The sequence below is a fragment of the Eutrigla gurnardus genome (genome assembly GCF_963514095.1).
Source record: "Eutrigla gurnardus genome assembly, chromosome: 1".
Taxonomy (NCBI): Eukaryota; Metazoa; Chordata; class Actinopteri; order Perciformes; family Triglidae; genus Eutrigla; species Eutrigla gurnardus.
Genome location: NC_139915.1, coordinates 13,175,100 through 13,200,865, shown reverse-complemented (window position 1 = coordinate 13,200,865; position 25,766 = coordinate 13,175,100). Strand labels below are relative to the sequence as shown.

Genomic DNA, 25,766 nt, shown 5'->3' with positions numbered 1-25,766 from the left:
GAGGAACAGCAACCGCGCGCTTCCTCTGCATAGAAGACGACGGGAGACTCTACTCATCAGTAAGGACTCATAGGACGCTCCTGTTTAGTCATGAGGATACATTTAAAGTGGCAAAGGGTAGAATTCATTCAAAAGAATGTTGAGTTGTATTTCGTATGACAAGCCACGCGTGAGAAGATTATTTTGTTTAATTATCACTGCACGGTGCTAATAATTAGATATTAATCCAAATCAAAATGATCTGATAGTTAAATGAAAACAAACTCAAACACATTAAATACAAAAATAGAAGGAGTATGTGGAATATCAGAATTGTCATAGTTCTGTCGGAGATCAGTTTTATGTCATAATTCCTTTTGACATTTCGTATTAATTCCATATTATTCACTGCTACATTTCCTCTAGTCACTTTTCATGCCATTCATCCAGTCACATTTCCCAGCAGGGCTCCCATTGTGGGAGCATTGGGGTCTTTTGTCCCATGAACATCTTTGAAATCTAAACTCAACCTTAAATGAATCTAACAATTTTACCTATTATTGCTCACTATAAGAGTAAAACAATCATGATCTTTGGTAAAATTTCACCTTTTTTAAACTTGGCAATACAGCTAAAAAATAAACCAATGCTTTGCCAAAATGGTTAGAGACCACATTTTCCAGAGGATTTGATGATGGAAAGGATTTTCCAGAAATATTTCCTGCTGCTTTTCATAAGTTGTTAATGAGCTTCCATGCAAAAAAAAAGAAAGAAAGAAAGAAAGAAAGAAAGAAAGAAAGAAAGAAAGAAAGAAAGAAAGAAAGAAAGAAAGAAAGAAACTGCCTGCCAGTCAGTCATTCATTCAAACAGACGAGCAGTTCATCAACCTTTGTCCAGTGTGGTGCAGGGTATCTGTTTGCAAAGTGAAAAACCTGAATGAAAAGACTCAACAGCAGCAATAACAACCTTGGCCTCTGACTGGCCAAAGTAAATATAGCTGTCGAAGATTTTTTTTTAATACAAGGGGCCTTCTTTTTAAAAACACCATTCATGCAACCTATTGTATGGGTCCAACAACACATGACTTTCAACCAGTGTTGGACAGGCAGGTTGGACGGGCTACATGTAATTGACAGGTCGCTACCCCGCTACCAATGCAGTTAGCTATTAAGATGAATTTAACACTTAGCTATAAAATTGACCTTGAATTATGAAGCTAACTTTGTTAGCAACTTTTGTTAGCAGCTCAAACCAGAATCAAGATCGAAGTTTGATTACTTGAACTATTCATTTGTGAGAAAAGAAGGTGTATTGGGTTACATAGATGTGCTTTAATTATTAAAATAGACTAAAACAGTCATATCTCATAAAAAAACTACACTTTGAAACTGTGGTACAACACAGTCTCACACCAGGTTGTGAAATAGTGCTGACATTGAGATCTGGGGGGGGGGGTCAAACAAGCACGGGACTTCCAACCAAGAAACCGGTGTTTGAGACTGCGTGTCCCAAAGCAGGGGCAGATAAGGTAGATGTAAAGGCAATCATAGAAAACAACATTTCCAAAGTTACAATAAATCAAGTAATTGGCCTCATGTGTGCCCCATACACAAGTGTAATTTCAACATGAATTTCAATACATCTTAATATATGAACGTGTCCCATAATTTCCAGCACACCTACAGTAGAGACGATTGTACCTTCAGAGAGCAGATCTTGGCGGACGGGTACAACATCTACGTCTCTGCCAGACACGGAGCTCTGCTCAGTCTGGGAAACCACAGGCAGAGGCTGCAGGGTCGAGACCGGGGTGTGCCGGCTCTGGCCAAGTTCCTCCCCAGGATCAGCACCCTGGACCTTAGACTGAACATCCCTGACCAGCCAAGACAGAGCACAATGCAAACAGAAGAACCTGTGGACACAATAGACTCGTTTGGGCGGCTCTCTCAGATCATTCACAGTCCCAGCTTCCACAAGAGATGAGACAGGAGCGCTCAGACACCAGTAAACGGATCCGTCACAAGGTGGTCTACTTTGTCTGAGGCTCCTCAGTCAGCTTTCACCCACAAAGGCTGCTGCGACATCCTGCCAGCACGGTCTGGTCAAAATGTGACGGAAGTGCAGCATCTTACTGAGTGTAGGACGCACCCGTATAGAGTATTATGCTCTGTCACTTAAAGGTAGCAAGAGTGTTCTTGTTCTTCTTCCTCCCCAAAAAGCAGCCGATGGCACACAGGGAGGGATGTGTTTGACACTCTGGTGTGTTTGGGATAAAGACAAGGTAACATGATCAGTGACCATAGAATGGTATTCCTTGTAAACACAACAGGAACCTCAGTGAGCTGAGGTGGAGGAACACGAACGATGCCAACTTAGAGGGTCAGGATGTGAGTTGGATAGGGAGTCCATGAAAAAATATTGTTTTCTTGTAGTACAGTATTTATTTGTTTATTTAAAAATCTATGCTTTATTGAATGCACCATTTCATTATCTGTTTCCTGTTACATGTAAAACAGTTTGTATTGTTTGATGTTTGATTTGATAGATTTGGAATAAAGTCTTCAAAGGATTCTAAGCAGAGGCCGTGTTATTAATGAACAGTACGATGAAAATAGTTGTTCAATGAAAAATGAATTGTTAGCATCACAATGTATTAAAGATGCCAAACTGTTGAGAGCAGTAATATGATCCGATTCCAATGGCTATCCACCTTGAAGTACATTCAGACAGCAGACCATTTATTAGAGAAACAGCACTATAACACTATATAGAATGTGAATATTAGGTTATATGGATAACAGCACATATAGGAATCAAAGGAGATGAAATAGCAAACAACTGTGCAAAAAAAGCCAAAAGCAGTGTGAAGATGAGAGAATCGAAAGGTGATAAGAAGGTGAAAGTAGGTATGATGCGAAGCACAAGGAGAACAAGGAGAGAAGAAACAATAATAAAGTTGCTTTTTAGACATAACGTGTTCCTTCTGTGTGGAGTTTGCATTCTCTCTTGTGCTTATCGTGTTCAGGGTCGCAGGTTCCAGTGTAAATTCACTCTACACTCCATACCAGTTGGTGGCGATAATGCATCATGTTGTTGTTTGCTAACCGTCATAACACACCATAGAAGAAGAAATTAGACCTACAGGCCACGCCCATCTCTGATGTTGTGGCTGAGTGCAAATCGTGAAGGCAGCGTTAATGCGAGTCACATGACAGACCAGCCTCTGCGACTGATCTGATACACACCTGATAACCATGGTAAGCACTTTGCAAAATGGACTGCTATTTTGTGCCTTTGCACGGTTCCTCCGTATACCGGAACGATTGAACAGTGTTGTTCAATCGAACAACTAATTCCAAGTTGTTAACCGATCTACGACCAGCCTTGTACATGAGTGGTAGTACGGCCTAACGCTTCCGCGGCAGCGTCAAACAGCGGCTAGCTCGGCTAACAAGCAGCTAGCAGTTTTCCTGTAACGCTCCTTTTATTCATGCTTTCTTTGACACATGAATCATACCCTGATATTCCGTGTTATGTGTTGGGTTACTGAGACAGTACGTGTAACATTGGCTTGTGAGATTTCCAACAAGTGACAGTGAAAACTAACGCTAGCTGTTGTTAGCGTCATGTTACTCTTCCGTTTCAGCGAAGCTGGCTAACGGAACTATTTCCTGCTTCTTTCACTTTTGAGCCACTAGCGTGTTAAACAGTGGCTTTACGGACGTGTCCTCGTCCAAAGACGCTGGTGTCCTGGTTGTAAACACTGTCCGCTGCGGGTTTTCGTAGATATTTCGTTGCCAAAATGAACAGCAACGCTGTCAACACATCCGGGACCGTACTTCCGTCCTCCACAACAAGATCTCACGCTTCAACAAATGCTAATTATGCAATAAAAGCTTTTTGATTTTCTATTGTGAGTGTATACCACCACCTCCTGGATCATTCTACTATCCTCACATTTCAGTCACTTGCAAAATACCAGCGGATGCATGAAATGTAATATAACAATAATTATCATAATTCAGCGCAGAGTAATATGAGTTATAGTTAGAAGAGCGAGTACACCTGCAAACACAAGTCTCCACGACTGAGATGCTACATTGCTTATAATGAAGTGACAAGTGCTCATAATTAAAAATATTGTGAATAATCCTATGTAGAATTTTTTTTTTTAGCTTGCTAATAGTAGCACTGACTACGGTTGGATCAGTGCTGTAAAGGTCAGGTATAGTGACAAAATACAGTTTGAACTCAAACATTTGTGAATTTGAGTTGACATGCAAGTCTGGGATATGTGTGACACAGTATTGCCTGACGTTCTTGATTATTCAGCACTGTGTAATCATTGTTGGCGTGTAAATCAGGCCACTAAGTTGTGTTTCTGTTCTCTTGGTAAACAGCCAACCACACAGCAGTCTCCCCAGGACGAACAGGAGAAGCTCCTCGATGAAGCCGTGCAGGCCGTCAAGGTCCAGTCATTCCAGATGAAGCGATGTCTGGTAGGGGGATTTCAATGTGCTTATAGATGTAATTATGCGTGTGATGATCGGTTAAACCAATGATTCCCAACCTTGTTTAGTGATGAGCTGAGCAGCCTCAAGGACCCCCTTTGCTGATATACTGAATACTAGGATCTCCAGCACCCATTTTCAATTGCACATATCAGTTTTCTTCAGGAAAACTACTACTTACATTTAAGGGCATTAATGTTAACTTACAAGTAGGGTTGTCACGATACCAGAATTTCAGTAGTCGATACCAATACCTGTGAATTTCCACGATTCTCGATACTAATTCGATACCACAATAAATTAAAAAAAACCCATGTACCCATGTACTAATTCACTAATTTATTGAAAACTGCTTCAAACTGTCAAGTATTTAACACCACTGTGCTTTAAGATCTTTTTGCACAAGGTTTAAATTGCAGTACCAGCTGCCAACAGACCTATAGCCATCCAGTATAAAAACAAACAATACTGTGCATATAAATATGGTCATAAATAACAATAGTCAACTATTTTACATTTAAAAAAAAACAGCAGTGGCCTATAGCCAGGATTGACGTGCTTCCTCCTTTGGTCTGAAAACTTCTGAGGCACTTTTTGCATGTCGGCTTGTTTGAATCAAGAATTGCTCTGGATTCATCCGCCTCGAATGCAAAATATTTCCACACGCGACTCTTCGCACCTGTCTTGCCGACGTGTTGTGCTTTCGCTCCCACCTGCTGAAGCCATTTTTTTCGAAGACGGCAAGTTTTCTTCTTCAGCGCCGCTTACTGCTCTGTGCTGCTCACACGCGTATACTGCCCCCGTCAGTTCCGCCAAGAATCGACACGGCTCGCCGAGTGAAAAGTTGTATATTCGGTTCTGACGATACCAGAAAAAAGCAAGTATCGAATGATTTTTTTCGGGTCAGCATCGAATTGGTACCGAAGTATCGGTTCTTGTGACAACCCTACTTACAAGTCTTTATTCTAATATTCAGCCCACTGAAAATGCAAAATAAGATGGGCGTCATTGTTTTCATACAGCCGTACTTCCTCGTGTAGTACAGCGGCACTAGTATCAAAACCCATTGTTGTCTAGAGGCAGCAGAGTATGTATATAATACTGTGTTCACACCACCATTATTTCAACTCGAGCCAAAAATACATATGACGCTGTGTCCCGAAAGCCTATCAGCGTCATCACTGACGTCCAGAGGTCTACAATAGTAGCTCACATTAGTCCAGAGACCAGACCAGACTATGTGGAGAAACCAGAGACTGTCTGTGGTCCCCCAGTAGGAAGTCACCAGCCTTACTACACACTGGGGAAAACCTGAAATGTCGAGCATTCAACAAGCACCTCAGTGAATGAGGTCCCACCTGGAAGGAAACGACTAGTGCGTAGAGTAGGATACTGTAGTGTACATGTTACTAGCCTTACCCCAGTTTCATATTTCATTCGCATGTCCATAGCTTAATTCTGTTGTGCCGTCTGCAGGACAAGAACAAGCTGATGGATGCTCTGAAGCACGCCTCGAACATGCTGGGAGAGCTGAGGACCTCCATGCTTTCTCCAAAGAGCTACTATGAGCTCTGTATCCTTGACATGTCTAGTCAGTGTGCTAAAGAGGGTCAAAACTAAGACTCTGAAGTGACACCACAATGCAGTGAATAAATCCTGCTTTTGCCTTTTCAATGGTATTTATTCTCCTTCAGAAACACAGATATCGTGATTCTTCTCATACATGATTTCTTGCAATATATCGCGTATCGTGATATCATCATTATCGTGGGCAAAATATCGTGTTATCATATCTTAATGTACTCTGTGATTCCAACCCCTACTGTACAGCTAGAAGTTATGCAATTCGAAAATAACACTAAGACGGACACAATTGACTTTTTTTTATAACATTTGACTGCTAAATTTGGTATTTTCTTATCTAAATGTGTTTAATAACTAGTGCCAGCCTTTTTTTGAGAAAAGGTCAATACAGTCACTGCCAGATTAGGCCATTAGAGAAACCTCAAGTCTTGTTGTGACATGACAGACTCCATGTCGGTCCTTGGCACTCAGACTTTCTCTTCATTCACTTCATTCTGTTTTTTTGGGGGTTTTTTTACATTCAAAGCCTCTATTGAGTTTTTTGAACGAAGCATAGATTGTCTGTTGATGCAGCTGTACACCTCCCTTTGTGTGTTGCAGCTAGCAAGAAAGCAAATAGTTTGTGTCCAGAGTGAACATGTTTTTGAAAGGCTGAATGCCAATAAATATGGATTGAAGAGAATATTTCTTTAAATTAAAACCTGTTTTACATCTATCTTTTTTCAATACATTTAGATTTTTGGACTTAAGACTGAGACAGCATCACACGTTGGGGGTGGGGCTTGCTGTTCTGTGTGTGTGTGTCTTTTTTAATATTAATATAATACTATATACCATCATCAACCGTACCTGTATTCAGGGTCAGACAGGTAACTAGAGCTGACGTGTAGAGACAGACAGGTAACCAGTCTATCATAGGGCTGACATGTAGAGACAGACAGGTAACCAGTCTATCACAGGGCTGACATGTAGAGACAGACAGGTAACCAGTCTATCATAGGGCTGACATGTAGAGACAGACAGGTAACCAGTCTATCACAGGGCTGACATGTAGAGACAGACAGGTAACCAGTCTATCACAGGGCTGACATGTAGAGACAGACAGGTAACCAGTCTATCACAGGGCTGACATGTAGAGACAGACAGGTAACCAGTCTATCACTGGGCTGACATGTAGAGACGGACAGGTAACCAGTCTATCACAGGGCTGACATGTAGAGACAGACAGGTAACCAGTCTATCACAGGGCTGACATGTAGAGACAGACAGGTAACCAGTCTATCACAGGGCTGACATGTAGAGACGGACAGGTAACCAGTCTATCACAGGGCTGACATGTAGAGACAGACAGGTCCCCATCCTGCATGTCTTTGGACTGTGGGAGGAACCCGGAGAGAAGAACATGCAACTCCACACAGAAGGAACCGGGAATAAAACCCGGGACCTAATTCATATACAGAACAAGCTAATAGATAATGCATTTATAAGGAGATAGGAGAGAAATGATGACGTCTTTCTTTGCTGATTACAACGCTTATTTAATATGTTAATGTCTAATTATCTAATTAGATAAATGTTATTTGGTCCTCCTCGTTATATTTCTGTCCTGACAATTTTGGAAAAGTGAACCTTATCAACCGCTGATCAAAATATGAAGCCAATATGTAAAAGTGCCAATTTTCTTGTATAACTACAGTGAGTTGGGTATTGGGTACAGAATGCTGCGTGACCCATGCAGTACTTAACATAAACACATCCTTGATGGAGGACTGAAGTATGTGTGTGTGTGTGTGGATGATTCGTAGTCCCTAACGATCCTTTCAGATATGGCGATCTCTGACGAACTCCACTACCTAGAAGTTTATCTGACTGATGAGTTCGCCAAAGGACGCAAGGTGGCAGATCTCTATGAGCTGGTCCAGTATGCAGGCAACATCATCCCCAGACTGTGAGTATCACCTTAAAAGCCAATGTTCACACGTTTTGTGTGGATGTCAAATCGGTGTTGATGGTAAACTGAGTCAGTTGACTCAGTAAAGTAATAATAGATGACAACGTAGGATTTAACATTGGTTTTCCAATTAGTTAAAATTGTGAAAATATAAAATGTGTTGATCAATAAATGTATGTGTTATGGAGTAATCTGATGTCTAAAACTTAACTGGAGTTTGTGTTTTCTCTGATAGTTAATGTAGTATGTATTGATTAATATTTGCAAACAGATGATGAGAGGATGTCGTTTGCTGTGCAGATTGTAAAGCCCTCTGAGGCATATTTGTGATTTTGGGTGATATTGTATACATCAATCAAATGAATCGAATACAGCATTAAACAGGCTTCAGTATTACTTTTTTTGTAAAACAGCGCCCCACCTGCGCATCGATAACAGTTCAGGCGGAGAGTGGTACTGCAGCACCAGAGATGGGGAGAAGTTTTTGAGGGTGAACTTTTACTGTAGAAAGCTCTGTGTTGTGTTGAAGTGGTGTTTGTGACAAGAATGTTAGTCTTCTTTTCCTTTCTGTCCACTTAACGTTATTGAGAAACTGTGAAAAATTATTCTTTAACTGCTTTGGTGGAGTATGTGTTGATGAAAACAGGAAATGCATGGAAGAATTCAGAAAAGATAAGTCTCATTTTATCGAATTTGGTCAGTAATTGCATTATTTCCCTTGTTTTTTGAATGGAGTTCTGCTGATACAGTCAGAGCAAGACTGTGGAGACCAGTTTGTGTTAAAGCTGTGTTAATGCTTTAATATTCTTGTAATTTCATTTGTTGACTCCATCCTTCTAGTTTGCTATGTTAGCTAATTGCTGGACCTATAAAACTATTATTCCATTACTTTTCCTGACTTCATAGATTTTTGTCATGAAATCGTTTCAGTATCAAGATCTTAAATTCTGGTATCGTGACAACTCTAGTCAAGGCATCATACATCATTTTGAGGCCATACACAATGACGGCCTGTTTGTAAGTAGAAACTCATGAGCAGTCTGAGCCTGCCTGCCTGAGTATTAAGATGGGAATGCTTTGCCAAAAATGGACCTAACATGACACACAGGCTTGACTTGGGTGGGCTGCCCAGATATATTAATGGCTGCCCAAGTAATAGAAAGAATAACAATTTCTTGTTGTTGTAAATAAATCCACCCATCTGAGATAATGTTACCACTCTACTAGCACACGCAGTGTGTGACTGCACCTAGTGGTAGCCTAATTAATTCATGCATTCAGATTATAATCAACGCACTTGACCTCAATAACAAGATCACGTTATTGCATTTTAAAGCATTTTAATTTGAATGCAGAGTAAACTATTAAGGTAAGCTGACTTTTCATGCGTTAACTGTGCAACAGCAAGACACAGACGTAATAGCCGGCTTGAGAACGGGGTGAAGTTATTTTAATATTTGATGTTCGATCGCGGCTGTTATCTTCATGAGTCAAAACCTTGATTCCTCCCAGTTTTGGGAAATGTTGGCGAGCTGTCGTTGGGGACTGCATGCTGTTGCTCTGGTTAGGATCCGTCTGCTGTCGCTCTGGTTAGGGGCTGTCTGCTGTCGTTAGGGGCTGTCTGCTGTCGTTAGGGGCCGCATGCTGTTGCTCTGGTTAGGATCCGTCTGCTGTCGCTCTGGTTAGGGGCTGTCTGCTGTCGTTAGGGGCCGCCTGCTGTCGTTAGGGGCCGCCTGCTGTCGTTAGGGGCCGTCTGCTGTCGTTAGGGGCCGTCTGCTGCCGTTAGGGGCCGTCTGCTGTCGTTAGGGGCCGTCTGCTGTAGTTAGGGGCCGTCTGCTGTCGCTGTCGTTAGGGGCCGTGTGCTGTCGCTCTTGTTAGGATCCGTCTGCTGTCGCTCTGGTTAGGATCCGTCTGCTGTCGCTCTGGTTAGGATCCGTCTGCTGTCGCGCTGGTTAGGGGCCGTAGGCTGTCGCTGTCGTTAGCGACCGTCTGCTGTCGCTCTGGTTAGGATCCGTCTGCTGTCGCTCTGGTTAGGGGCTGTCTGCTGTCGTTAGGGGCTGTCACTGTCGTTAGGGGCTGTCACTGTCGTTAGGGGCTGTCACTGTCGTTAGGGGCTGTCACTGTCGTTAGGGGCTGTCACTGTCGTTAGGGGCTGTCTGCTGTCGTTAGGGGCTGTCTGCTGTCGTTAGGGGCCGTCTGCTGCCATTAGGGGCCGTCTGCTGCCGTTAGGGCCGTCTGCTGTCATTAGGGGCCGTCTGCTGTCGTTAGGGGCCGTCTGCTGTTGCTGTCGTTAGGGGCCTTCTGCTGTCGCTCTTGTTAGGATCCGTCTGCTGTCGCTCTGGTTAGGATCCGTCTGCTGTCGCTCTGGTTAGGATCCGTCTGCTGTCGCGCTGGTTAGGGGCCGTAGGCTGTCGCTGTCGTTAGGGGCTGTCGCTGTCGTTAGGGGCTGTCACTGTCGTTAGGGGCTGTCACTGTCGTTAGGGGCTGTCTGCTGTCGTTAGGGGCTGTCTGCTGTCGTTAGGGGCTGTCTGCTGTCGTTAGGGGCCGTCTGCTGTCGTTAGGGGCCGTCTGCTGTCGTTAGGGGCCGTCTGCTGTCGTTAGGGGCCGTCTGCTGCCGTTAGGGGCCGTCTGCTGTTGCTGTCGTTAGCGACCATCTGCTGTCGCTCTGGTTAGGATCCGTCTGCTGTCGCTCTGGTTAGGGCTGTCTGCTGTCGTTAGGGGCTGTCGTTAGGGGCCGTCTGCTGTCGCTGTCGTTAGAGGCCGTCTGCTGTTGTTAAGGGCCGTCTGCTGTCGCTGTCATTAGGGGCCGTCTGCTGTCTCTCTGGTTAGGGACCGTGTGCTGTCACTCTGGTTAGGGACCGTCTGCTGTCACTGTTGTTAGGGGCCGTCACTGTTGTGAGGGTCGTTTATGCAGGTAGGCCAAGGCGTGGGTGGCGAGATTTGCTAACATTATAAAAAACAAATTTAAAAACACACATTCAAATATTAATTTAAATATTCAATTAGTATTGTTTTTTTTTTACTATTCTAATAATGTTCAATTCCTGAATTTCCAGCCCGGCAGTAAGCACATACTGTATGAACTTATCAGATGGGGCATATTTGCTTTCCTCCTCTCCCTCCAGCTACCTGCTCATCACCGTGGGCGTGGTTTACGTCCGCTCCTTCCCCCAGTCTCGGAAGGACATTCTGAAGGACCTGGTGGAGATGTGTCGTGGTGTCCAGCACCCGCTCAGGGGCCTCTTCCTCAGAAACTACCTGCTGCAGTGCACCCGCAACATACTGCCAGATGATGGAGAGCAGCCAGAGTAAGCATGTCCAGCCTTTTCTCTTTGTCCATTTCACCCACTGCACTTTAACGTAGCATGCTTTTCTGAGATCCTTCCATCAAAGAAGCACATTTATGTCGGGCACCATGAAGCAAAAAATCCGTGTGATGCAAAGCCTGCTGGGACTCCTTGTGTCATCAGAAATCTAGAGAAAATACATTTTCGCGGTCTGTGGTCTTCCAGAGGTCAACAATAGAACCTCATATTAGTAAAGAGACCAGAACAGACTGTGGAGAAACCAGAGCCTGTCTGTGGCAGCAATGAGGTTACTGCCAAATTTACGTCTTAATGACGTTATTTTAAGTCCTGAAGGAGCAGCTACAATGTTAGCATAGCCTTCCTTGGATCGATCCGAACTCCATTAAAAAGAACCCAAAAATTTTAAAAGTTATTTGCTTCGTCTTGCGGACAGACCTAACAAAGCATGACTTTTGACTTTTTACATTTGTAAATTGTCATATGTAATTATTTCGGCATCCATTTTATCCATTTATTGCAATTAAACCACAACACAATTGTTAATTTTGGTTCATACCGCTGTAGTAAACCAGCAGATGTGTGGCTTATTATAGTGCTGGGCGGTATGACCAAAAATGTATATCACGGTATTTTTCAAAATGATATCGGTTTCACGGTATTTGACGGTATTTTTTTTTTCAAGCACGACTGGGTGTTAACCTAATTTTCTAATAATTTAGAGAATAATTACTGCAGTAAATTGGCTTGGACTGACATATTTTAATGTCATAAGGAGTGAATATTGTAGAAAAACATTAATGTCCACACTAGCATTAATGATGTGAAGGAATCAGAATGCATGACTGTTGCAGTCAAAATACAGAACCCTTTATTGTTTTGCAACTTGAAAAAACATCTTTTGTAAACCAACTGGCTACACAATGTAAACAATACGTCTCCTGTAACTGCAATATGAAGACTTCTTTATCCACTGGACATCAATTAAGGCAACATCCATAAATAATATTGAAACAAATAAATAGTTCCACAGTTTGCTTTTCTTGTCGTAGGCAGTCCCCCTAGCAAACGCGTCTTTGAGTGACATTTGACTCGTCTCTTCTCCCGCAGTGCGAACAGCGGCTACAACTTTAGCCCGACGGCATTTGCAGAATATTGTTGTTTGTTCGACGTCGATTTTTTAAAGCCGAAGAATTTCCAAACAACAGACACGGCTCCTCTTTTCGGCACAAGTTCTTCTGTTTCATTGCTTGCTCGTTCGGAACTTTCGGCGAAAGTTTCGGCGAAAAAAAGAAATGGATAAACACGGCGAAAGTTTCGGCAAAAAGAAACTTTCGCCGTGTTTATCTATTTTTTCACCGCATCTTACGCTCAACACAGGCTGTGCTCTCGCATGCTGCTTGTTTGGTGCAGCTGCTAAACAGCCCCCTCTCAAACAATGTCCGGCGGCGCGACGTTCCGCCGCTCTGCGTTCCCGACGTTCATACGCTACACACTCACCGGTATTGGGGTATATGAAAAATGCATATCATAAACAAAAAAACCACCGGTATTCGGTATGAACCGGTATACCGCCCAGCACTAGCTTATTATATACAATGAATGCAGCTCAGTGAAATCCACCGAGCACCTCTGGATTATGTCATGAACTCAGACAGGACAGTGTTGGTTGACCCGGCATATCTGGGACTTCCACATGTACAAAGCAGCAGTAGTGGTAATTTCAGCCGTGATGGAGGAAACATTGTCGGACATCAGAGGATGTAGCTTAGTATAGTTTTTTGATTATACATTCCACCCACTTTAATCAATCACAATGGATGCAGGTCTTGTCTTGAATCAACTCAATTTCAGAAAAAATAAGTTTTGGATATGAATGATTGAATGTTGATGCCCCCTAGAGCCACAGCAGCTGAGCTTAAATCATCGATTTTAACAGAACCACATATGTACTGAGTCAGAGAGTGGATATTTGAACAAGCATCCCTAAACTTGTAATCTTTCCTCCACAGGGGAACAGAGGAGATGACTGGTGAAGTCAATGACTCAATCGACTTTGTCCTTCTGAACTTTGCGGAAATGAACAAGTTGTGGGTTCGAATGCAGCATCAGGGTCACAGCCGAGACCGAGAGAAGAGAGAAAAGGAACGACAAGAGCTCAGGATTCTGGTGGGCACCAACCTCGTCCGCCTCAGCCAGCTGGAGGGCGTCAACGTGGACAAGTACAAACAGGTGTGTGTGTGTGTCTGTGTTCGGTCCTTACAGCAGCAATATTATGTGATATTTACTCATTTCTTCCAACGGTTTAATTGATTAATGATTGATTTGACGGTGTAATTTTAATTTAGTGGTGATTTGATTTGAGTTTGTAGCTAATTGTATGATTTATTAGAATAGTTCAGAAAAAAGCCTCATTTTTGTTTTACAGGTAAGATTGTGTCCAAAATCACTGACTTTAAGGCTGAGTATATAATAATAATAATAATAATAACTTGGACTTATATAGCACCTTTCATAGTACTCAAGGTCGCTTCACAAAAAGTGTGTGTGTGTGGGGGGGGTGTGGGGGGGGGGGGGGGGGGGGGGGTTAGGGATCAAAGGACTTAGCATAAAGAAATGTTTTGAGGTGCTTATATATTGAATTTGCCATGATGTAGTGCTGTGCGGATGTATAGTAAGAATTATTATCTTTTCTATAATAGACTCAAAGTATCCCACAATTAATCTTGAAAAGTAGTGTACAACCGATAACTAACTAACTAACCGAGCATTATAGACCATCATGCACTGCGCTGAAGGAAAAGTGAGAGCACAGCGTGATTGAGGCGAATCCATCAAAATAATACACTTAATGTGAGTAGCGCATCATAACATAAAACCCAATGAAGAGAATATGTCTATATTGATGATGGAGGACCTGCCAGCCCTCTACATAGACCCTTTACACAACTACCCTGTGATTAATTGATTAACATGTTTCATTGTTGACAGACTTAGTTTTAACTCCCCTCCACATGATCAGATCAGATTTGATGACTTAAAACCTAAAGCGATTAATTCAATTAAATTTTATTTATAGTATCATATCACAACAGAATTTATCTTAGGACACTTTAAACACTGAGCAGGACTAGAACAGGCTCATGATTTTCAAAATCCCAACATCACCAGGAGAAAGTCTTCAGTTTCTAGTTTCCTACATTTGACCTGCATCCTGACATACTGTACCGTCTTTGAGCTGTTTTGGCAACTTGACATCTGTGTGTTAAACCTGGTTCCCTCTTTGCTTCTCTCTCTCCACAGATTGTTCTCTCTGGAGTGCTGGAGCAGGTGGTGAACTGCAGAGACTCGTTGGCTCAGGAGTATCTCATGGAGTGCATCATTCAGGTAGACCCCTAATGCAATGGAGGCAAAATCAAGACAAGCCCAAAAAAAAGCAAATGGTTTTGATCTGGTGGCCACAGACAGCTGCTCTCTCATTCTCCTTCCTGACGGATTTTTCTTTAGTTTTGTGTTCTGCTCCTAGTGTCCTTGACACTACTGATAGCATGAGGTGGAACCTGCAGTCACGTCCTGGCTTAAGACTCACCTGTTCAGACTTCACCTCGACTCTGAATAGCATGACCCACTAACACCCCCCCCTCCAAAAAAAAATATAGCACTTCTATGTTCTTACCTTACCTTAGCACTTATTTTGATCATAGCATAGATCAAAAGCATCGCTAAATGCCCTAAATGTAAATGGTCTCATAGTCCAGCACCGTGCAGCTCCATTGGCACTCACCAGAGAACAGCAGAATTAGCAGGTCCATCATTGGTCCCCGTTCTCTCCACAGATGAGAGCAGGTTCACACTGAATCTGACCTTCATGTCATAACCAACGGTAAACGGACTGCTGTTAGGTACCGGGATGAAATCCTCAGTGATTGTGAGACCTTATGCTGGTGCAGTTGGCCCTGGGTTCCTCCTGATGCAGTGGGTCCTGGGTTCCTCCTGGAGAGGTGGACGCTGGGTCCCTCCTGGTGCATTCGCCCGGGTTCCTCCTGGTGCAATGGGCCCTGGGTCCCTGGGTTCCTCCTGGTGCAGTGGGCCCTGGGTTCCTCCTGGTGCAGTGGGCCCTGGGTTCCTCCTGGTGCAGTGGGCCCTGGGTTCCTCCTGGTGCAGTGGGCCCTGGGTTCCTCCTGGTGCAGTGGGTCCTGGGTTCCTCCTGGTGCAGTGGGTCCTGGGTTCCTCCTGGTGCAGGACTAGCCCGTCCTCATGTGTCCAGAGTGTGTAGACAGTTCCCACGGATCATGTATGGGCTGCGGCACTAGTGTGGGAGTGGATGCCAATCCCATTATTCCGTTCAGGTCTATAGATGAAGTTGGCGAAGCGTGTGTAGACGGAAGACTTCTATCTGGCAATTATTAGATGCAATTCAATGCAATGCTTTTGTTCACCAAATAAGTTTATGGTACTGCACTAAATTGTATGGATATTAATCCATATTAATAGACTGAAAAGTAGATCAGTTTGCACTAAATCAATTTTTATATTGTGTCCATTGTACCTCCACACACTTAAAATAAAATCTAAGTGAAAACCTACACTCCTGAACTGAAAGCGTTTGATGTTGTCAGGTTTTTCCAGATGAGTTCCACCTTCAAACCCTGAACCCTTTCCTGCGTTCTTGCGCTGAGCTCCATCAACATGTCAACGTGAAGAACATCATCATCGCCCTCATCGACAGGTGAAGTTTGAATCACTGCCTATTACAGAAGCTAATGGAAATAAAAACTCAGTTAGTCATGGGATACCCTGTTAATGTCACAAGGATCACTAGATCGTATAATGACGTTACGGTTACCAACTCACAGAAGTTGATTGAGTGTAAACTTAATGAACCGGACCTCTGTGATGCCTGGTTGTGCTGATTTCTGTGTTGTTTTTCAGACTCGCTCTGTTTGCTCACCGAGAAGATGGCCCTGGCATTCCAGCTGAGATCAAACTGTTTGACATCTTCTCTCAGCAAGTGGCCACTGTCATTCAAGTAGGTTATGTCAAGTTTACCTGCTCCATTAAACTATTTAAACTTCAGTCAGTTGTCCCATTCAGGCAGGGTTCCTGTGATTTTTTTTTTTATTTCTTGAGCTGTTCTGTCATTTGAATCCCTTTTAATTCCCTTCTGTTAGTTCATGACTCACTTTTCTATAAAAGTCACAGAAGATGTCGTAAAACATCTCTTACACACTTATGTATAAATGGGGCCACTTTAATCACAATCTGCCTTCCCAATTCCAAGTACATTATTGTCCAAAACGATGTCTTCCTTTGCCATTGTGACCATTGAAGTGGGCAACGTCTGGATAAGTTATCCGACCTAAAACTCAGTTAGGTTTTACAGTAATGACAGTAGAGTAGAAACGTTATGAAGCACAGAGAGACAGACTTAATGCTTCATCAGCACATTGATATTATCACATGAATCACAACTTTGTTCGGTTAATGTGAAAGCTGTGCCCCACTGATGAGTGTCGTCACCATAACAATCATAGTTTCCTTTTGTACTTGTCACATGACGGCTGAAAACGGCTTCCATTTAACTCCTGTTATTTCTATGGTTTTACATGTCTCCATAAGTGTAGGACTGGGCCCATGTGCTTGTTTGTTTTCATCTCCCCCTTGTATTTCAGGTCAAAAAAGGAGAAAAAACCTGAGAATGTTATATGAATCATCCAATCATTAGTCTACCTACATGTTCAGCTTTATTCATTTTAACTGCTTACAGAATGATAATCCAGGGTTTCTAGTCTAAACCTCCCAAACGACAGTGATTTAAGTTTGAACCAAACGTTGGACTTCCCATGCTGAGGTTTTCATTTGACCAATTGTCTTCCTTCAGTCTCGCCAGGACATGCCATCAGAGGACGTGGTCTCTCTTCAGGTCTCCCTCATCAACTTGGCCATGAAGTGCTACCCTGACCGTGTTGACTATGTAGATAAAGTCCTGGAGAGTACTGTGGAGATATTCAACAAGCTCAACTTGGAACAGTAAGTCTAAGGAATCAAATATTTGTCTCTGCAACAGTAGAAAAATTCACTGTCATGTACCTCAGTCAGAAAAATGGTAGTAGTCTAAAGGTGCATTCACACCAAACATGACACGAATTATCCACCCAACACGATTACATATAAAGTCAACGCAAAGACACGACAGTATGTTTAAGTGCCATTTTAAGTGTTTTTAAGCATTTTGATCATTATCAGGGTGATGTCATGAATCACAGTTATTTTAGCAGGATAATCGTGACAGGAAATTTTCATATTGTCCCAAGTCTAGTGTGTTCACAGTAGAGAGAACAACAAAATAAATACAAAATGGGGAGAAGGGAGTTAAGAGTGTGATGTCATCGGATAAGATCATAGTCTATATAAACTGTTTAATCACAAATTGATGACAGACAGGTTAGAATAGAGACAGTAATTGACATTTTAAATCCACACTTTGACCCTTTCCGTTCCGTTGTCTCTCCTAGCATAGCGACCAGCAGCGCTGTGTCAAAGGAACTCACCCGACTGTTGAAGATCCCCGTGGATACCTACAATAACATCCTGACCGTGCTGCATCTCAAGCACTTCCCACCGCTCTTCGAGTACTTTGACTACGAGTCGCGCAAGAGCATGAGTTGCTACGTGTTGAGCAACACGCTGGACTACAACACCACCATTCTGGCACAGGAACAGGTCTGATTCCTAACTACCATTGATTGTTGGTGTGTGACAGGAAGGGAGTCATGAAAGTCAGACATGCTACACACTCATACACCACTCTGAGCCCACGGCATTCAGTGTGCTGGATCGGGGTGCAACTTGACGGACAAGCCAGGTTGCTTGGCGTTTTATAATTATTAATCAACTGTTTAACCTGCTGTCAGTTACACAGTTAAATTAAATATTGAAGATGAAAAGCTAAGAGACTCAGAGGAGCAGCTTGTCACTTAATGGAGAATAGTGCTCGTCCTCCTTAAAGGTCAGCCCACCTTAAATGTTCCTGAGCCAGAGTTGTTGCTAACTTCGGGGCTAACTCCTTTCACTTTAGTTATCAGCTGTTTGACAACAAGAGAGGAACTTAGCTTGAGTCTAGTTGTAGCATTTATTCACTGGCGACGGATAAGCCGAACACAGGCCGCTACATTCACGCTTTAACTGCTGACTTCATACTCACCGTCACTGTCTCTCTCTCTCTCCCTCCCTCCCTTCCTTCCTTGTTTCTCTAGGTGGACACCATCTTGAACTTGGTCTCCACACTGATACAGGACCAGCCAGACCAACCAGCTGACGATCCGGACCCAGAGGACTTTGCTGAAGAGCAGAGCCTTGTGGGTCGTTTCATCCATCTGCTTCATTCAGACGATCCTGATCAACAGTATCTCGTGAGTTTTTTCCTCAACATTAAAGGATCATGCCAGCTACTGCAGTATAGTACTACTGATTATTTGGGAAATCATACCGTAGTGTTTCCTCTTTTAGGACCCATTGTTCATCAGTGATCATTATTCTGTATTTAAACACAAAAACCAGGTGCTTGGGCTTCTGGAAAACTCGGGAAGATTAGCACACGCTTACGATTTGGTGAAAATAGCTACCTGATGGGGAGCATACAAAGTCCAATCTGCTCTAAATGATAAGTTTCAGATCTAGCTCACACTTCCTCACCAGACATTAAGACTTTGATGAGAGTTGTGGCCTAAAGACATCTCCCTAACTCAAAATCAAAGTAACAGGAAGTTACAGTCACTATATTTTGGCATGCTACTTTTAGGAGATAAACCAGATCCACCTCACTTTTGGTCAGCCCACTTTCCCGATCCAGATCCATGAAGCTTTTGATTTTCATGGAACGCTTTTGCCGCTGCCAATAGCTGCAAGTGTTCTTCGATTTATGTTGGCCATATGGGTCGCCTGCTTGCACACCGCGCTGAGAGCTAACGTTGCTAACAGAAATGACAATGGCAACAGTGCTGACAGAATTAACCTTAGTGGGATTTGGAGGGTGGCCCTGTGATAGACTGGCGACCTGTCCAGGGTGAACCCTGCCTTCGCCCAATGACAGCTGGGATCGGCTCCAGTCCCCCCGCGACCCTGAATACAGGATAAGCGGTAGACGATGGATGGATGGATGGATGGATGGGATTTGGAGGGTGGGCATTGCACCTCCAACAGTGTGGTCCCACCACCATGAGCTTTATGGGTTACTGCTGTATGAGTGCTCTTTAGCGTATTTCTGCCATCGCAATGTCCACCTAACTGCAGTAATGTAAACATGATATTCAGGGTACTCTCTCAGTATCATGGTAAGGGTACTCTATTGGTACTGTGATGAATTTCACACCTTCCCTTGATTTATATAATTTATGGAAATGAATGGAAACCAGTGGCTTACTATACATTTCTCATTCCAAATAATGACTTCATGATTGATGGTGATGATGATCCACTGTGTGTTTGCTGCTGTTGTTAATTGAAGTTAACACTGACTGATTTTTGTGGTCAGATCCTGAACACAGCCCGGAAACACTTTGGTGCGGGTGGAAACCTCAGGATTCGCTACACACTCCCTCCCCTGGTGTTCGCTGCCTACCAGCTGGCCTTCAGATACAAGGAAAACTCCTCACTGGTGTGCAAACGTCCTTTTCCCACTACATCTCACATGCTGCATTTCTACGTTTGTCTGTCCTCTTAAATCATCCAAAATCTCTCTCCCATCAGGACGACAAGTGGGAAAAGAAGTGTCAGAAGATCTTCTCCTTTGCCCACCAGACCATCAGTGCACTTATCAAGGCCGAGCTTGCCGAACTGCCTCTTCGACTATTCCTGCAGGGGGCGCTGGCTGCAGGCGAGATTGGCTTTGAGAACCACGAGACTGTAGCTTATGAATTCATGTCACAGGTATAATGTTTAATACAACAGTCAGGCCTTAGAATCTCGCACCATGAAGGCTACATAGTGAAATCACTGACCCCTCTCTAATTCTCGAGGGTCTTCTCCATAGACTCTCATGCTATCTTTTTTCTGAAATAAGGTCCCATGGTCGGCTACCAGAAGGCTTAGCCCCTCTATATTGAAAATTATGCCACGAAGAGCAAAAAACTGTTTTCATTGATTTTGTTTCCCTTTAATCCTCTGGTATTGTAAACATCTAACTGACTTGATGTCTCGCATCCTTTTTTCTCCGTATTCTTGTCTCTTCTTTGCATTTCTTGCTTCTCAACCCGCCACCAGGCCTTCTCTCTGTACGAGGATGAGATCAGCGACTCTAAAGCCCAACTGGCAGCCATCACACTGATCATTGGTACCTTCGAGCGAATGCGATGTTTCAGCGAGGAAAACCACGAGCCCCTTAGGACTCAGTGTGCGCTGGCTGCATCCAAGCTGCTGAAGAAGCCAGACCAGTGCCGAGCTGTCAGCATCTGCGCCCATCTCTTCTGGTCCGGTCGCAGCACCGACAAAAGTGGTGAAGAGGTGAGTGTTTACATTTCTGTTGTCTTTTGCAATGTGAATCATGAAAGAGGCAAAAACAGATTCAAATCCTTGAATTTAAGTAATTGGAGACCAATTTGACAACAGCAAAACTACATCAAATCATCAGTTTTCAAACTCCCTTTGAACCAGGCTACCAGAACCTTCCAGACTGTTACAGAAGCAGAACGTCTTTTTATTGTGGATGTTGATGCTGGATGACTGTTTTGATGCACCTTTCTACCATTAGTGTCATTGCTAATGGCTGATGTTGCATTTTAGATCCGCGATGGTAAGCGGGTGATGGAGTGTCTAAAGAAAGCCCTGAAGATTGCCAACCAGTGTATGGACCCGTCCCTGCAAGTCCAGCTTTTCATTGAAATCCTCAACAGATACGTCTGCTTCTATGAGAGGGAAAACGATGCGGTAGGACTCCACACGTTTGCTTGTAGGCCCTAAAGAGTAACTGAACCCCAAACCACTGAAAACCAATGTGCCTGGGTATTTAATAGTGTTGTTGACATCTCACTGTAAAGTATTTCAATTCTACATCTGTAATAAAAATGCATAGTAACTGCCCTCTATGGTTGAAACCCATCTAGTGCTATTTCATTTTGCCACTGCGCTGATCTGTATGAAGGCGAGGCATGGGATGAGAATTTAACGTCAGAAAATCCTGGCCAACGTAAGAAGTTTTGTATGCTTCATTTTTTAAATCGGGCTCTATTTTTCCTCCTCCATCCAGGTGACTGTCCAGGTATTAAACCAGCTCATCCAGAAGATCAGGGAAGACCTTCCTAACCTGGAGGCGAGCGAGGAGACGGAGCAGATCAACAAACACTTCTACAACACACTGGAGCATCTTCGCCTACAGAGGGAGTCCCCTGAGTCCGAGGGGCCTGCCTATGAGGGCCTGGTCCTTTAAAACCACCACAGATTGGAAGGATGTGAAGTCTCTCCATAGATGTTTCACTATATTATAAATATACAACAGCACATGCTAAAAAGGAATACAAATAAATGTCAAGGAGAGATAATAGAAGTCACTCCTTCATTTTATTCTTGTTATTAATGTTTCCGCATCATTTCCACCTCATGGCCCCCACCCGCAGAACTACTCTCTGCAACAGGTGGACATGTTACATGTTAAGAAGCGTGTCAGCAAACACCGCACTTGGCTTCAATGTGCACTTGTGGCAAATCGTAGGTACCATTCCTTTACCAATTCCTGCTCGACTAATTTGTCTTTAACTTGTATCATTTTACTATCAATAGTAGACTTGCTGGCTGTTCTAGGTGTTCACATCTTTCCATATAGAGACGTGAAGGCATCCGTGTGGGCGTATACCGGCTACACACTCTAGTCCTATTGTTATGGCTGTGTGGCATACAAGCTCGTTTCCAGCCCTAAAACATCAATAACTCTGCTGTTCTTTCACATGACTTTTTGGCAACATTTAAAACCAGTTTGGACCGAGGTGAAGGAAGCATATGCGAACTTGTTCCCATTAAAACAATTAGCATCTTCATCTTGTCATTCAATTCAGTTCAAACTTGTGTAGAATTTAGCATGAAGCTCATTTCTTCTGCCAGCTCGGCTCCAAGAAATTTTGAGTTTGGAAAATTGTTGTCATATTCACGTATCGGTTTATTTCTGGACTTCTCAACAATGAATTGACACGTTCTGAACTGGACAATGTGTTGGCATGCTTTAGTGTGCGTAACTGTCAGGCCTGGTTTTCAGGTTTCCTCTATATGTGGTCATTTTCGATGAGTCTGTTGTGGGGGGGTGCAGCGATTCCTCAGGACTGTATGCGAGTTGACATGTTGCCACACCGAGTAACTAACGATATACACATTTGAATTCTCTTCCTTAACTGTTCTTGTTGATTTGTTGGAGGCAGTATTGACCAATTTCTCTCCTCTTTTTAAATCTGTGTGTAAACCCACTTGTAAATCGCATCAAGAAAAAAAGCAGATTGAATAGCAATTATCATTGTCATTTGCTGAAATAAAATTAAAATGAGCAATAAATGTTTGCATTTTGTCAATTCTACACAAATATAATATAATTCAAATACAATTGTTCCCATGTTTATATTATAAATGTGATACATGCTGTACAGGATTCAAACCAACCTAACAAACTACCTGTTTATTTATTATTATATTATACACATGGTTTATTATTATTATTATTATATTAAACACCTGGTTTATTATTATTATATTATACACATGGTTTATTAATATATTACACACCTGGTTTATTATTTTATTAGGCACCTTGTTTATTATTATATTATGCACCTTGTTTATTATTATATTATGCACCTGGTTTATTATATTATACACTTGATTTATTATTATTATATTATACACCTGCTTTATTATTATTATTATATTCTATATCATTCTAAATTGCCCTTAGGTGTGATTGCCCCCCAGGCTATGAATGTGAACACATTAAGGTATTGCCATTCTCTAGGCCATCCCCAAATGTACCAGAACACAGGAAATCATATCTACCAAATTCAGACTTTTCTGGGGGAGAACCCCCATTTGGACCAACGTTTACATAATTAGGGTTGGGTGGGGTCTTCATGCATCTGTGCCCAGTGGGACAGCAGTTGATAATCCGTCACTGCTGGCCCCCATTGGACTTGATCAACTTGCTCATCACGTGCACGTCTTTAAAATAACTTGCTAATAACATAACGTCATTGAGACTGTGAGCCAAAACCTCGTTTTAACCCTCTGAGACCCACAACTTTCCTTCTTGTCATACTTTTGTGTATTGCACTATAAAATTGTAATTTTTTACAGTATCATCAAGTTATACACATCCCCAGGATCAGCACAACCTCAGCTAACTGTGTCACTCAATAAATACTTATATACACTACAATAGGGGATTTTAGCCCATAAATTAAAAATTAATAAAAAACGCACCTTGAATTTTTTCATATTTTATTAAAAAAGCACTGCAAACCATTATAATGAAAGAAAAGCTCAACATAAAAAGTTGCACACACTTGTTTGGATTATGCCAGAAGTTATTTGAAGCTTTTAGCTGCTTTTGTCTATGGATATTCTTTTGGGTAGTGTCTATGGGCGTTTTTGTTTTGTTTTATTTGCCAGGAATGGTCCTTTCCTCTCCCTGCCCTAAATATGTGTGTATATAGTGTACTTCTTCTGTGTCATTTATGTTTTTAACTTTCTCTATCACTGCAATAACTCTTTGACCGTCCATTTCTCTGATTTGAACTCCTCCCGTTGGGGTAAACATAACAACTCACGGCCAAGCGTAAATCAGGCTTTCCGATTGGCTGTAAAATCCGCTACGGGAGCCAATACGACTGTCCGATGCATAAACGTAACTCCATACGTCACTAGCAAGATGGCGGATGAGAAGTGTCGGAGAAATGCGCCACGGAGACGAGGAGACATCAAGTCACATATTTTACTACTTTACGCATTTATTGCCAGAAATAAATCGCTCACATGGGCAAGCAGGGTACCGTTGGTTAGCCCTAGAGATGGGCAAATGAAGCCTCGTGAAGCTTTTGAGGCTTCTTCCTGATTGTACCGAAAAAAGATTCGAAGCTTCAAAGCTTCACAGAAAGACCCTACCAGTGACATCTAGTGGTCAGCTGCAGTTATAGCAGCAATGAACCTCCAAATGATTCACACATCATTGCTTCCAGTTCCAACACAAAAGCAATAAAGTCATTATTAAGCAGTTGTGTCAAAGGTCTCTCAGAACGCTATGAAGCAGGGGGGAGCACTGGGCATCTCGCGTCTCGTTATAACGAATGAAGGCGCGCCAAAACTTCGAATCAGTCACGTCATTTCCGGTGGTTCGTTGTGACGTATGAAGCGTCAAACGTCATCGGTCACGTGATCGCGGAGATTTGATACAAGCCTCGACACAGCGTTTCGAACCAGCCTGCTTCAATAGAGTGAAGCAGGCTTCGGAGTCTCGGTGTCAAACGTCCCATCTCTAGTTAGCCCCGTTTCTAGCATGTTTCTAGCGCAAACCATTACGGAGTTATGACGCTCTAAAGACAACATGATCTTTTGTAGCGTATACGCTACAATGGGTCTCAGAGGCTTAAGTTTTATTGTTTTGTCCCGGCCGCCCTCGGCTCGTCCTCCGGAGGATCAGTGTTGGCTCACACCCCGTCACCCCTCAATCTTCTTCCAGCTCCTTCTCTCCCTCAACTTCAAACTCTTCTTTTTCCTCCTCCTCTATAGTTGCTCCCCCACAGTCCAGATGAAGGAGGACCAGTGGACCCGCGTGCCAACAGCTCATCCCACCAAGATCAAGCTGCGGAGGGTGAGTACCTCAAACCAACCTCAGTCCTCCAGTGGGGTTTTAGAACATAGCTCCCCTAAACCACCTGAGGTATCCAGTGGGGTTTTAGAACATAACTCCCCTAAATCACCTGAGGGATCCAGTGGGGTTTTAGAACATAACTCCCCTAAACCACCTGAGGGATCCAGTAGGGTTTTAAAACGTAGCGCCCCTAAAACACGCGAGGTGTCCGATGACGAATTTGCAAGGCGTTCCGCGCGCGTCGGCCTTCATGCAGCGGCCCTGAGCCTACGTGGTTTGATTAAGGGGAGGAACAGGGTTGGCAGCAGGTGGCGTAAGAGAGCTGCTGAACCTGCAGGTAAGCCCCCAGGTAAGAACTCTTTCTCTACAATTCAGTTTTTTCCCTGATGGAATTGAGTTGAATTTATTTCAATGGATTTTTTGTATATATTTGTAATTCATATTTTAATTAATTAATTTCAATGTTTGTATTGCTTTATTTTAATTGATGTGTATTGATTTATTTAAACATATTTACTTTATTTGAATTGCTTTATTGCTTTATTTGAATTACTTTATTGTAATTAATTAATTTTAATTTTAATATGTTTGAATTGCTT

General features: G+C 42.9%; 2 protein-coding genes across 2 annotated transcripts in view; both read left to right on the top strand.

The window, feature by feature from the left end:
- The window catches only part of fgf19 (fibroblast growth factor 19), a 2,820-nt gene extending 427 nt beyond the window's left edge, over nucleotides 1-2,393 (top strand). Inside the window, exons 2-3 of the mRNA XM_084015572.1 lie at nucleotides 1-59; nucleotides 1,654-2,393. The exon at nucleotides 1-59 is cut by the window's left edge and continues 45 nt beyond it. Coding sequence (XP_083871698.1) covers nucleotides 1-59; nucleotides 1,654-1,962 — 368 coding nt within the window. The 3' untranslated portion in view covers nucleotides 1,963-2,393. The remainder of the gene's footprint in view (nucleotides 60-1,653) is intronic.
- A 721-nt stretch (nucleotides 2,394-3,114) lies between these two features.
- vps35 (VPS35 retromer complex component) lies at nucleotides 3,115-22,856 on the top strand. Its single transcript, XM_084019188.1, has 17 exons — nucleotides 3,115-3,236; nucleotides 4,380-4,478; nucleotides 5,967-6,063; nucleotides 7,899-8,022; nucleotides 11,151-11,333; nucleotides 13,343-13,562; nucleotides 14,634-14,717; nucleotides 15,950-16,059; nucleotides 16,263-16,359; nucleotides 17,212-17,360; nucleotides 17,846-18,053; nucleotides 18,587-18,742; nucleotides 19,864-19,986; nucleotides 20,079-20,258; nucleotides 20,592-20,831; nucleotides 21,111-21,254; nucleotides 21,574-22,856. Exons 1-17 carry the CDS (start codon nucleotides 3,234-3,236, stop codon nucleotides 21,751-21,753), a joined length of 2,397 nt encoding a protein of 798 aa, XP_083875314.1. The 5' UTR covers nucleotides 3,115-3,233; the 3' UTR covers nucleotides 21,754-22,856.
- Nucleotides 22,857-25,766: the final 2,910 nt, after the last annotated feature.

Bases quoted from the DNA above. Each gene is read 5' to 3' on its own strand.
- vps35 (XM_084019188.1), top strand. The intron at 13,563-14,633 runs GTGTGTGTGTGT...CTCTCTCCACAG, and splicing joins ACGTGGACAAGTACAAACAG to ATTGTTCTCTCTGGAGTGCT. The intron at 18,054-18,586 runs GTCTGATTCCTA...TTGTTTCTCTAG, and splicing joins CCATTCTGGCACAGGAACAG to GTGGACACCATCTTGAACTT.